Source organism: Orbilia oligospora (assembly GCF_000225545.1).
Source record: "Orbilia oligospora ATCC 24927 unplaced genomic scaffold scaffold00083, whole genome shotgun sequence".
Lineage (NCBI taxonomy): Eukaryota > Fungi > Ascomycota > Orbiliomycetes > Orbiliales > Orbiliaceae > Orbilia > Orbilia oligospora.
This window is the reverse complement of record NW_011645640.1, coordinates 1,328,616-1,340,063: the sequence shown is the minus strand read 5'-3', so window position 1 is coordinate 1,340,063 and position 11,448 is coordinate 1,328,616. Positions and strand designations below refer to the sequence as shown.

Genomic DNA, 11,448 nt, shown 5'->3' with positions numbered 1-11,448 from the left:
CAACACCACCAACCTCAACTTCACAGACTTCATTCACAAGAATACATAACAATCCTGCAAGTTCAAGAAGCTCCCGGCAGCTTCCAGCCCCTATTTTTTGCTATTCTATTGTCTCAAAAATTGTGAGTACTGGAACCCCCAGAGTTTTACCTCCACTCATCCCTTCCCCCCGCCCATCTCTCCTCGCATCAATATGAAGTCTGCGGCTTCTTTGTTGCTACCACCATCACCATAATCATTGTAACTACCATCTTCGTCATATGGCCTTTTGTCCTGCCATATGACCAATGATATTGTCCAGTTCTTGTTGAGCTCTCTCTCTCTCTCCCTCTTCGTTTTGCAGTTTTCGCTTGGGACAAATTCCTATATTAGTAAGCTGTGGTTATACCACTCATCTGTTTGCAAGATGGAGAGGTCTTCATTCAAGAAACCAGAAGCCCAAATTCCAAAGATCATCACACAATCTCCTTCTCCCATCAAGCCCATAGCTAACAATACCTTCCTCACTGTTCCCAGCCACTACGCGTTTCAATCTCGAAGCCCTACGCCGGTACAGTCTCGATTGCCTCAGATGCACGACGAAGCCAAAGTCAAGATTTCAAAGCCATTAACTCGCGTACAAACTAAAAAGATGCAAGAAGGCATCATTAAAAACTTCTGTGACCGAGTTCACGCCCTAGAGGAAGAAGTTGGGACGAAGACCGCTGAAGCTGAGAAACTTCAAATGCAACTTGGCGAAATCACCAGCCTGGCCAAAGGTGCTCAAACCAACCTTGAAAAGGTTGTTGGGCAGAACAAGCTTGTCCAAGAGAGTCTTACCCAGCTCGAAAGTGTCCTGCGAGTGAGTGATCTAATGTCATTGGGAATACTGATCTAGTGTGAACTACAAAGCTAATTCCCCTCTTCCATAGAAAATCGAGAATCTTAACATAACTCACGGCGACGAAGGTACGTCAGAAAGTACTGCTAACTCAAAGATTGGTGCCTATCACGCTAACGGAGTCTCATAGTGGTTTCTAATGTCCAGCCTCTGGATGAAGGAATCCCGGCAAGTGGGACGGATACGAAAGTAGAAGATGAGGACGTTCCCACACCCGTAGTTGCTAGAAGCGAACGCAGTTCTGTCGCACCAACTCCTGCGGAGGAAGCTCCGACTCCTCAACTACCGACAGCGAGTGACGTTGCTAACCTTTTCGATTTCCATGCCGATGATGATGATGAAGGTGAAGATGAGGCTATCATCAAAAAAGAACAAGAGACCAACAAACCTACGGACCAGCAAAGTGGTCCAAGGCTAGGTAAGTACATAATAACATGAATTTCAATTAAGGCCCATTATAATAGCTCTAACGCCGTTCTCCAGCATCGACCATTGTCTCTCCCGGTGCCCCTGACCCTTTCGCTTTTGATGATGCAGCGGTCGAGGCTGTCTATACAGACCAATCTGAGGGCAAGATCCAACATCCCCACGGAACCCCAAGCCACCAGACAGTTGTTCCAATTAAGCCTATTGCTGTTGCCCAAGAGCCGGCCCCAATGCCCCTTCAACAACCAATTGGAGACCCTGCTATGGCACCGTTCCAGAAACTTGCAGATGTTATGAAGCAAACTCTCCAAAGCGCTACCCCTGTGGGTAACATGAATCCTGCTCCTCAGCAGCCAGTCGCTTCGGGACTTCACATCAACGCGGCTCCTGTCAAAGGGCCCGGCCCAGCCGCTGCTAGTAGAGCCTCAAGCAGAGGTCAATCTATGTACACAGCCAGGCTTACGACTCTGCCACCCGACTTTTTTCATAGTGGTAATTTCCCAGGCATCCAAGGCACGCTTTATGAGGAGGCACAACTTTGCGATCGCGCATCATATACGAGTGAAAGGGTTCCTGTTTTGAGGCTCCAAAATATCCCCAAGGCTATCAGTATCGGGGATGTTCTTGACAATCTCGCCGGTGGTCCTCTTTACCGCATCAGTACTACCAAAGGGGGCCCTGATGATACCTTCAAGCATGTTCGCATCACGTTCGTCCATCTTCATCATGCCAATGCATTTCTTGAATTCGCTCAGAAAAACCACGGAATATACATTAAAGACTGTCCGAATCGCATCCAAGTCATCCAAGATCCTAGGGAAAAGCCAAATGTCATAAGCTACACAACTTTTCGCAAGATGATGACGGAAAATGTTACAAGAATGGTCTATGTTGATGGTTTCCGAAAGGACTTTTGGACTACCAGAAAGCTTCGCGACCTTATTGTCGTCGCTGTTGACAAGCTTCGTGTTGAAGACCCTGATAGGTATCAATTCAAAGAACCGATTTGTGATAAGGTGGATATCATTACGGCTGCAATGGGCAACAGCAAAGAAAGGGGGGTTGAAGGTCTCATTGGTTTGAGAAGCATTGGATGGGCTATTTTGTGAGTTTCTAGGCATTTCCCCCTACCATCCGAGGACACCCTAATCACTTAGTGATCGTAGTCCTAAGTTGAAATCATACTAATAGCATCAATAGGGTTCGAACTGCCCTCCATGGCCTTCAGCACCCTGAGGGATTTTATAAGGAGCGTGTTGAAGGAGAACTTGGTCCCAGCATTAATCCGAGCGATGACCCATCTAGGATTCCGACTTTGCGTGCTTTTTGGGTCCCTGATACCGCCGATAAGCCCCTTGATAGAATGGCAAAATAAACTAACCGTGACGTTTAACCGTTTACTATTTCTTTGAGCGATCGTTCTCTTACAGAAGGAATGTTCGTACCTTCTTTCTATGTGGTGGGTTAAGGTTTTGTTTCTTGGTTTTATTCTACTATAGCTATGGTACATACTCTGCTTCATCTGGGTTTGTCCCCCAGATTTCAATTACTTCGATAGCTCTAGGAAAAAACATCTTAAATTTTTATGGAGGTTTGCTCTTCTCCCTGCCAATCGATATGGATTCTGCATAGAATCGGAATGGACTCCGACATTCGCCTGTTTCTTTATTATTCTGATGGAGATGGAAACAATAGAAATAACTACTTGATTCTTCTCGATTTTTTTTAAAAAATCTCCTAAACCCGCTTGACAAATCAATTCAACTAAAAGTAGGTAGAAAGCAATAAAAATAAAGTTAAACAAGCAATTGCTTGCCCGTACAGCGCACCCAAAACAGTCCAAACTATTACCCTCTTTTCCTTCAATCATTAATAGTCGTCGTCATCGTCGTTATTATCCGCAAAGAAAAGCCCACCATGTTCTCGTCGCAAGTGGTCATAGATCAAACCAGCTAGCGATGCTTTGCCACAGACATAACACCAATGCTGCCCACATGGACAAGTTATATGGTTACAACCAGCCATCTTCTCAGTCAGAACACTGCATTTCGGACAATGCTTCATATCCCTTTCTCCTGGCTTCCGCTTCTCTTCTTCGCATTCTTCACACACGAATCCGTTGAGCTCAGCAGGCTGGCCACCTTGTGCGCAGACTCGCGCCATCCAAATCTTCGCTGTGTCGCAATCGACGCCTTGATAACATGCATTGTTAGTGAGAGGAAAATGCAACAGACACTGCGTTGTAGACGCTTTTAGGAAATCTTGAGAACTTACACCATCCGAAAATCCACTTTCCTCTTTTCTTGACAGCCTCTTGTACCCCCGCTAATGTGGCAACGTTTAATCCGTACCCCCTCAGAATCTTCGCCGCGGGCTCTCGTCTACAGAACGGACAATGCAACGAATTCAAATTTACCACCTTACCAGGCTCATTCATCCCATACCAACTCTTGATACAATCTGTACAGATCTTATTATGACACCCACGTCTTCCGCAAGCTTCGTGAAGATCTTGGGGTTTGAATGAAGAGTCAAAACATAGGTTGCAAGTCTTGTACTCGATCGTGTTAGATGAAATCCATTTCTGATACTGTTCGAGCAACTCGTTTACGTTCTGAATTGGCTTCTTGCGGATGGTAAGGGAGAGATCAGTCGTCTGTGGGAAGATGGAGATATTGTCGTAAAGGACTTCTGCTGTGTGAGTCTTGACTGTAGCATAAATCGATCTCCCTGTGAACCCGATGGTTAAGCCTTTCTGACCAATGATCCAAGCGGCTGTATTTTCCTTGTTAAGTTCGCGGGCAGTAGTTGGGCGGTCGACGATAGTTGGACGACCTTCTTCGCAGAAAACACATTGGAAGTCCTTGGCCGCTTCGGTACGGTATTCTTCTGGCCAAATGACTCTGTTGGTACAGGTTTTGCAGGAGACGAATGGCGCTTTACCCGCGGCTGGGTAACGGCAGTAGTGGCACTTTGGCTTGACATTGAGCTTGTCAATGTCATAGACAACATATGCGCAGCGGCATTCAGAGCTTCCACATTCAACCCAGTGTCTGGGAGTCTTTTCACCTTGTTCGGTCTCAGCACGGATCGCAATCGCATCTTCTCGCTCCTTAGGATTCTTCCAGTCTTTGGAGGGCACGGTACAGAGACCACAGATTCCATCCTTCGACATGATGGTTACGCTGCGGTCGTGCTTGCATTTGCGGCACTTGACGAGTGGGCCGACGTACCCTGTTGTCTTCTCTGGAGTGAAAGGGATGCGAGCAACTAACTCGGTGTCGAGGTTGAGTTCGGCCAATTTGTATCCATTGAGGGTTTTGAACAACGATACCTCAAAATCGGTAAGAATGCCGTCTTTACCGTTCTTGCGATCTTTTTCGTCGCAATGGACTAAGAGGCGCATACATTCTAAACTCCAGTTCTCTCCGACTTCGATATCTGCCCATTTTCCACGGAAGGCAACTAATGTTTCCCTAGCCGCTTCTTGAAGACCTGGGATTTGAACACCGATTTTCGTGCATAATGCTGCTAATAAGGCTCCTGCTCGAGCAGAGAGGTAGGTGCCTGGAAGAACAAGGTGCAACAGAATCTTCCAAAACTGTCGCTTATGCTCCTTATTGGCCAGAACAAATGGAATCTTCTCAACGATCTTATCGTCTCGCAAATGTTCTGGGCATTCCTCCTTTGAAGGAATAAAAACCAACTTCGTTAATACTTTACCTAATCTCTTGAGGACAGTGTGATGACAAGAGCGGGCTATCTCAAGGAGTTCACCTCGGCTCCAATGGGCTGCTCCGACCCCTGCTTCCGTAGGATCGATGCAAACGGCTGGGTAAACATCTTCCGCGGGGACAGAAGCGATGATTCGCTCGATTTCTTTAGTTTGGTTGTAACTTTCCTCAAGCCAAACTTTCATGTTGTTCTTGATAGGTCCATCAGCCATGTTGCCTACGGCAACTGCGAAGGCATTAACGACTTTATCACGAGGAGGGGAGTTTCTTTCAGCACACATGACTCGCCATAGTTCTCCAAATACAGGGTTCAATGAAATAGTTGAGACATCAAACTCGATTATGGTCTATAACAACACCGTTAGTTTTTGAAAGAGACCTCAGTTAATTATATTTTGGGTCCGATATACGCATACGTACCTCCAACGTTTCATATACAAGAGCCTGGTATTCCGGGTCTTGCGCAAAGTGCAATGCAAAGTCCTGAACAGCTTCTCGTCGATGATGCACATCCCTATTGACATCATATTGCTGCTTCGTGAGAGAATGCACTAGCACTTTATCGTTATCGAACTTTGGCAAGAAACCACCGCTGTTCTTTGGGGTTTCGTCCTTAACTGCCTTGAACTTTTTTGCCAAAGACGATGGCCAGCTCAGAGCCATGACTCCCGTCTCGGTTGTAGATCGAGGGGTTTGCTTGAGCCATGCCATTAATAGGTCCATTGACACCAGTGAAATGCTATGCGCTTCGACTTTATCCAAGGCAACAGCTACACCGTTGGTAGCTGCGCTTAGGATGACATACCAAGATGCATGGACGCCGAGGGATCCATCGAGGACGCTCATGACTTGGACTTTGTGCTTTGCCATAAGGCGACAGCAAGAAATCCAACTACACAAACCCCATTCGTTAATTTTCGAACCACTGCTTCAATATACTTTCAATAGCAAGAAACTTACTCAGTACACTCCATACCGATTGGATGTTTCTTCAACGCCGCCAACTCCTTCTGCCGCTGCCCACCCCATGATCGACTAACTTCAGAATGTGGTGGCGCATCCGTATACCAAAAACACAAAGTCCGTCTCCCCGGATTAAGATTCTTGATCAACGTCCAAACAGCACTCTTCGATGCCTCTGGATAATCCGCACCACCGCAGATTTCAATATTCTTCGCAAACTTGATGAGATCGACTTTATTCTTCGCATTCGTATGCGGCATGCCCACGTGATGCCAGCCACTAAACTCGATCTGACGATTGAACCGAAGGTTATCGTTATCATAATCACGGTAGGCGATAATGGAAATCGAAGTAAACGCAGATGTTAGGTTACTAAGAGCCAATATTTGCGGGAGAGAATGCTGCAGAGCGGCTAGATAGGTTGCCATGGACCCCGTGGCATCGGTGATAAAGCACAGGTCATACTGTTCCTTGGCCGCGGCGGCCTTGGAGGTTGAACCGGATGAAGACATCCTGGGGTAATTTTGTGGGGAAAAAGGCCCGGAGGAAACTTATTTTTATTTTTGGTAAAGTAATTAATTTAGAAGATGGGAGCTAAAAACTAGCGAGGCGGATCTAGTAGCAAGCAGGTGGTACAATCAATATCTCGACTGCGATATTGTTTGAATGTATTCGAAACTTCGAGAATTGAAAGTCTTAGAAACGAGGGGCTTAAATGCATTTCTAAGGGTCATTGATTAGAGTGAGTCAATGCTCACAATGAGTAGTCATTTACGAAAAGGGATCGGATTGAGAAAGAGAGCCCTTTCTCTATTCAAAGCGGTCTTGAAACGTCCAAACCGAAGAAGAGGCGCTAAGTTGTCTATTCGGGGAGGTTTTGGGGGAAAGGAACAAGAACCCGGCGCTATGGTGTTGGGTGTGGTAATTTAGTGAGTCAACACACAGACCCCGTTCCTTTTCTGGCCATGGGGGTAAGGTTGATTCGCAGGCAATTCAGCATATAGAGTACGCGTTCAAGCACGGATAGATTGATGAGCCTGTTTTCAGGCGCCGCCTAGGTTTCTAGTAATTTAATAAGTTTTACGATTGATTGACTTAAACTTGTTGCTGAATTGTCTGTTGTTCTCGGATTTGAATTGAATCAATTGCAATCAACTAGACTCTGTCGGCTGTCAAGGTTCTAATTGATATTGAGCCATTCGGTATATGGCCTCGTCCAGCTAATTACAATAAGAGTCCTTAAAGTTGAAAATCACACGGCAGCGAAACGAATTACAATTTTATCAGATACCAATATGACTATACACCTAGGCCACATGCTATCTGCGACCTGCTGGTATCGCCCTTTGCGAAATACAACGTTACAACAACACAAAATCTGCGAACATATCACGGGGTGACTCAATCGACATTGCATCGAAGGTGCCGTAGATACTCGGATAATTGTACTTTTCTACAAAGGCGGGCTTCGGATGTTTTTGCTTATATCTAGTCTAGTATTACTACATCACATTTATTTAAAGGGATGGACCTTCTTCATCCTTCAAGCTTCAAACAAGAATCGATTTATTGTACTTCTTCAAACAAAACTCGATTTATTGTACTTTCATTAATAGTGTGGGGTTATAATTATTGCTAGCTGTCATTGCTCATCGACATCGCATTGCGGCCCAAGTAAATACATGATCACTAAATTATCGATATTATTGACTCATCGAGTAGTGTATCCTCCATTGGCAAAGATTGTCTGGCCAGTAATCCACCCGCCCTCAGTGACAAGGAATTTGACTAGAGGAGCGATATCCTGGGTGCCAGTCAGACGACCACCCAGACCCTGGCTCTTATGGTAGGCAACAGCCTCAGGAGACTCTTGTGGGTAGAAGAAAGCTGCAAGATGTCAAATCAGCTTGGTACCCCGCGATTATCTTTGTAAATACGATCGATGGTTAAGACTCACGAGTATCCATAGGTCCAGGAGCAACTGCATTGACACTGATAAGTCTTGGTTGGAGTTCCTTGGAAACAGCACGAGTGAAGTGTTCGACAGGAGCTTTCGATCCAGCATAGGAGCTGTAGTATCCCGTGAAGGCAGCAAGAAGGGCTGTGACAATAGTGACAACCCTGCCTCCATCCTCAACATGCTTTGCGCTCGACTTTAGGACGAAAAATGCGCATTTGGAGTTGACCCTGAAATTTTTGATACTATCTATTAGCAGTGTATAGAATATTTTGTTTATTATTACCCCAGATCAGATTTGACTTACGCAAACATCTCATCATACTCGGCCTCGGTGATGCTGGTGATGTCCTTCTTGAGCACCTTTCCCACAGTATTAATCACTATATCGATCTTTCCGAAGTCCGATTTAACATCGGTGAAGAGCTTTTCGACGGCTGCTTCAGTAGTTAGATTGCCCTGGTAGGATTTGACCTTGGTACCGGGAAATTTATCCTTGAACTCCTTCTCGAGGCTTTCAGCATCTTGCTTCGACCTGTCCGAGTTGTAGTGAAGAGCCAAACTGGCGCCAAGAGGGGCAAGAGCCCTGGCGATATCTGCACCGAGGTTCTTAACTCCCCCGGTGATAAGAGCGACCTTGCCGGTAAGAGACATTGTAAGTTATCAATGAATCAATAAAGCAGGCTTGCGAGAGAAATCGAAAGCAACTCGACCGTAATGACCTAATAAGGTACACTATAGTTCGACAGCCAATCAAGGTTTGGTTTCTGTGGTTATTGGTTTCCAATATCAGAATATACTGGTATCTCGCGAGATGCTAGGTCTATAGATCAGAATGAAAGGGATTTTACCCTGACTTAAATAAATTTCCGGACCCAGGAAACTGCCACATCTTTACAATGGGGATATAGATATGCAAGTGGTGTTACAAGATGAACCACGTCTACAATCGAAGAGGGGTCTGCGAGGGGTACTGTAACACGAAAATGTCGACTTGCACGTCGCATCATTTTCCAGCTATAGTCCCCTGCCCTCATCTGCGCCTGGTCTCGAGGCTAGCTATAGTCCGCCAGCCCGATTGCGACACTGCATGCACGGGCTTGCATATGAGTGAAATATCCCTCATAATTACAAAATGTAGACATCTTCTAGTTTTCTAGGTACTAAAGTTCTGGCCTCGGAAAAGCATCGGGCTTCAGCCTATCCTTTCCATTCCCAATTTCTATTCAATCAGGTTTAGCTTTGGCTAGGTCTAGGTCTAGATCTGTCTAATACTATCCTACTATCTGCCTAAAAAGACCTTTCGACAATGGTCTGTAGCCTCTTTTTATTTTATTTTTTTTATTTTTACAATCGATGATATATGCTGTCAAGTTTCTACTTCGAACTCAGAGATGGGGTTAGCTTCCGTTCCACATGCATGTTACCACTTGCTTCATTAGTTTCCTTCGCTTGGGTACGGTTCCTGCACGATTCATCCGGTACTCGCTTATCTCTGCCTCGAATTTAGACCATATACCCGAATCTTCCCGGGCGAATCTATTGTGCATATTGCGCAAGGCAATTGCGCAACTAGAAGCATACATCGGCACCGACCGCCCAATGCAATGGAGAAACACTCAAGAGTTTGGGGAGAGAGGGGGAAAAAAAGAGAGGGAGACCGGAGGGAGAAAGAAAGAGCAGTGAAAACATCTGCACATGTAGGAGCCGGACCCGGCCGCGGCCTATGTGAGGACTAAGAGCAACTTCCAGACCATACCACGAACCACTAAAATATCTTGCTCAACCCATACAGAACCCATCGATATCACATTGCATTCTCGCTATCACCAACTATGCAAGATGTATATCACATACCTACCCTGCATAGCTGTGCGGATACATGTCTATAAATTTGGTTATTAATTGATCACTTTAAATCTTAACTCCGATCGATATTTCAATATTCCAATGTCCGCTATCCGCGGAAATATGAGTGATTGCCTGGCCAGGTTTTAGAGAGCATTCCAGCCCGTGGGTCCAATATTCGAATCATCCATCGGTTGCAGATGTGTAAACCAGACCAGCTCAAATTTCGTACTCAGCACTGATGTGTGATACCAATTCGGCGGGTTCCAGAGTCTATCCTTCAAAATTCCGTATGTTATAAACTTGTATTGGGGTTCCTGAGTATTTCTTTGCGTTTTGCAGATTTGATGTCCATGCTCGCCTTGAGCTTCTAGACATAATGCGATGCAATATACTTATACTTCTTGTCATAACTAGGGCTCAAACAGCGCATGCGCCAATGCATCGCCAATTCAGAACATTGATCAATCGGACGATTTTACTTCGGGATTGGGAATCTTAAGCATCGCATTGGCGGCGTACTAAATAGCAACCGCCCCAGGGTTACACCCGTATTTTCGCAGGCCCCGCCTTGCAGCTGTCATTGTTCACCGTACATATATACCTTAGTAGGTACTTACACTGACATATTAATACTCAACATTTGTGTAACCAATATGAGCGTGCTTCTGGACACCGGCAGTTATAACTTAGCTTAGGTAGCGAGCCAACCAGCCCAAAATCTTTTTTACAAAAACACATGACTCGGAGACCCATTGGCAATATTGGTAGCGAAACTGAATATATGGCTATAAGGTAGTCTTACGATTAAAAGCGGTCGCCAAAGAGTTTGAAATATCAAAACCCAAGTCCCGAATGGCTGAGGCGTGTAAGCCGAAGACTATCAGATGTTAATTGCATACCCAAGTACTTTATCCCTCATGAAGATATATAAATCCTACAATGTATATATATATATTACCTGATATCGACAGCGAATATATACATATATTCTTCCAAATCCATAAATCCCCCAGCTCGCTTTCGAGCTCTACCCAAGCCAACCAGAACCTTGTTCGAAACTTGAATCATTGGCACCGCAAGTGTTTTTCTGATAATATTTTTTTCGCATTCAATAACTAAGCAGTCTATGCATCATGCACTTCTAAAAAGAGATATCTTTAATATATATTTATACAGGGTGAGACGGAAAAACGGGTGCTTTCCTTGTCGCCTTCGCCCGTCTCTGCGCGCCAATTACAAGAGAATGATGAACTCCCGGCATGGTCTTAGCCTACTTTCGTTCCAAGAAAACGGGTGGCGATGGCCAAGAATCTCAAATTCGACGATTCGTGTAAAAAAAAAGAGAGAGTCGGCAAAGCTTGCCGTTTGAACCTCGAACGACGAGTTATTTGGAGTCGAGCTGGTAAGCCTGTCCTTTGATATCCGATTACGAGATGCAAGTTCAAGAGGCTTGTCCATGCGGAAACTTATGATGCGAATGCAATGTCAAAAAAGACGAGTACATACCTGTCATGTCCTAAGTATATAATACCGTTCCGATGCCCGACATAATCCTGACAAACCCTCAGCGAGGATCAGCATGTCTTATGCGTCGCAGGTTTGGAGTAAACGGCTTGTCAGGCATCTCAGCCTCACCC

At 45.3% G+C, this 11,448-nt stretch overlaps 3 protein-coding genes across 3 annotated transcripts; 1 reads left to right on the top strand and 2 right to left on the bottom strand.

The window, feature by feature from the left end:
• Nucleotides 1-406: 406 nt before the first annotated feature.
• On the top strand, nucleotides 407-2,681 carry AOL_s00083g383 (uncharacterized protein; the record flags this gene model as incomplete). Its single annotated transcript, XM_011125562.1, has 5 exons — nucleotides 407-841; nucleotides 912-948; nucleotides 1,011-1,298; nucleotides 1,364-2,411; nucleotides 2,507-2,681. 5 exons carry the CDS (start codon nucleotides 407-409, stop codon nucleotides 2,679-2,681), a joined length of 1,983 nt encoding a protein of 660 aa, XP_011123864.1.
• Nucleotides 2,682-3,175: 494 nt separating this feature from the next.
• Nucleotides 3,176-6,515, bottom strand: AOL_s00083g382 (uncharacterized protein; the record flags this gene model as incomplete). Its single annotated transcript, XM_011125561.1, has 4 exons — nucleotides 3,176-3,498; nucleotides 3,581-5,387; nucleotides 5,461-5,932; nucleotides 6,001-6,515. 4 exons carry the CDS (start codon nucleotides 6,513-6,515, stop codon nucleotides 3,176-3,178), a joined length of 3,117 nt encoding a protein of 1,038 aa, XP_011123863.1.
• A 1,199-nt stretch (nucleotides 6,516-7,714) lies between these two features.
• AOL_s00083g381 (uncharacterized protein) lies at nucleotides 7,715-8,614 on the bottom strand (the record flags this gene model as incomplete). Its single annotated transcript, XM_011125560.1, has 3 exons — nucleotides 7,715-7,890; nucleotides 7,961-8,190; nucleotides 8,268-8,614. 3 exons carry the CDS (start codon nucleotides 8,612-8,614, stop codon nucleotides 7,715-7,717), a joined length of 753 nt encoding a protein of 250 aa, XP_011123862.1.
• Nucleotides 8,615-11,448: the final 2,834 nt, after the last annotated feature.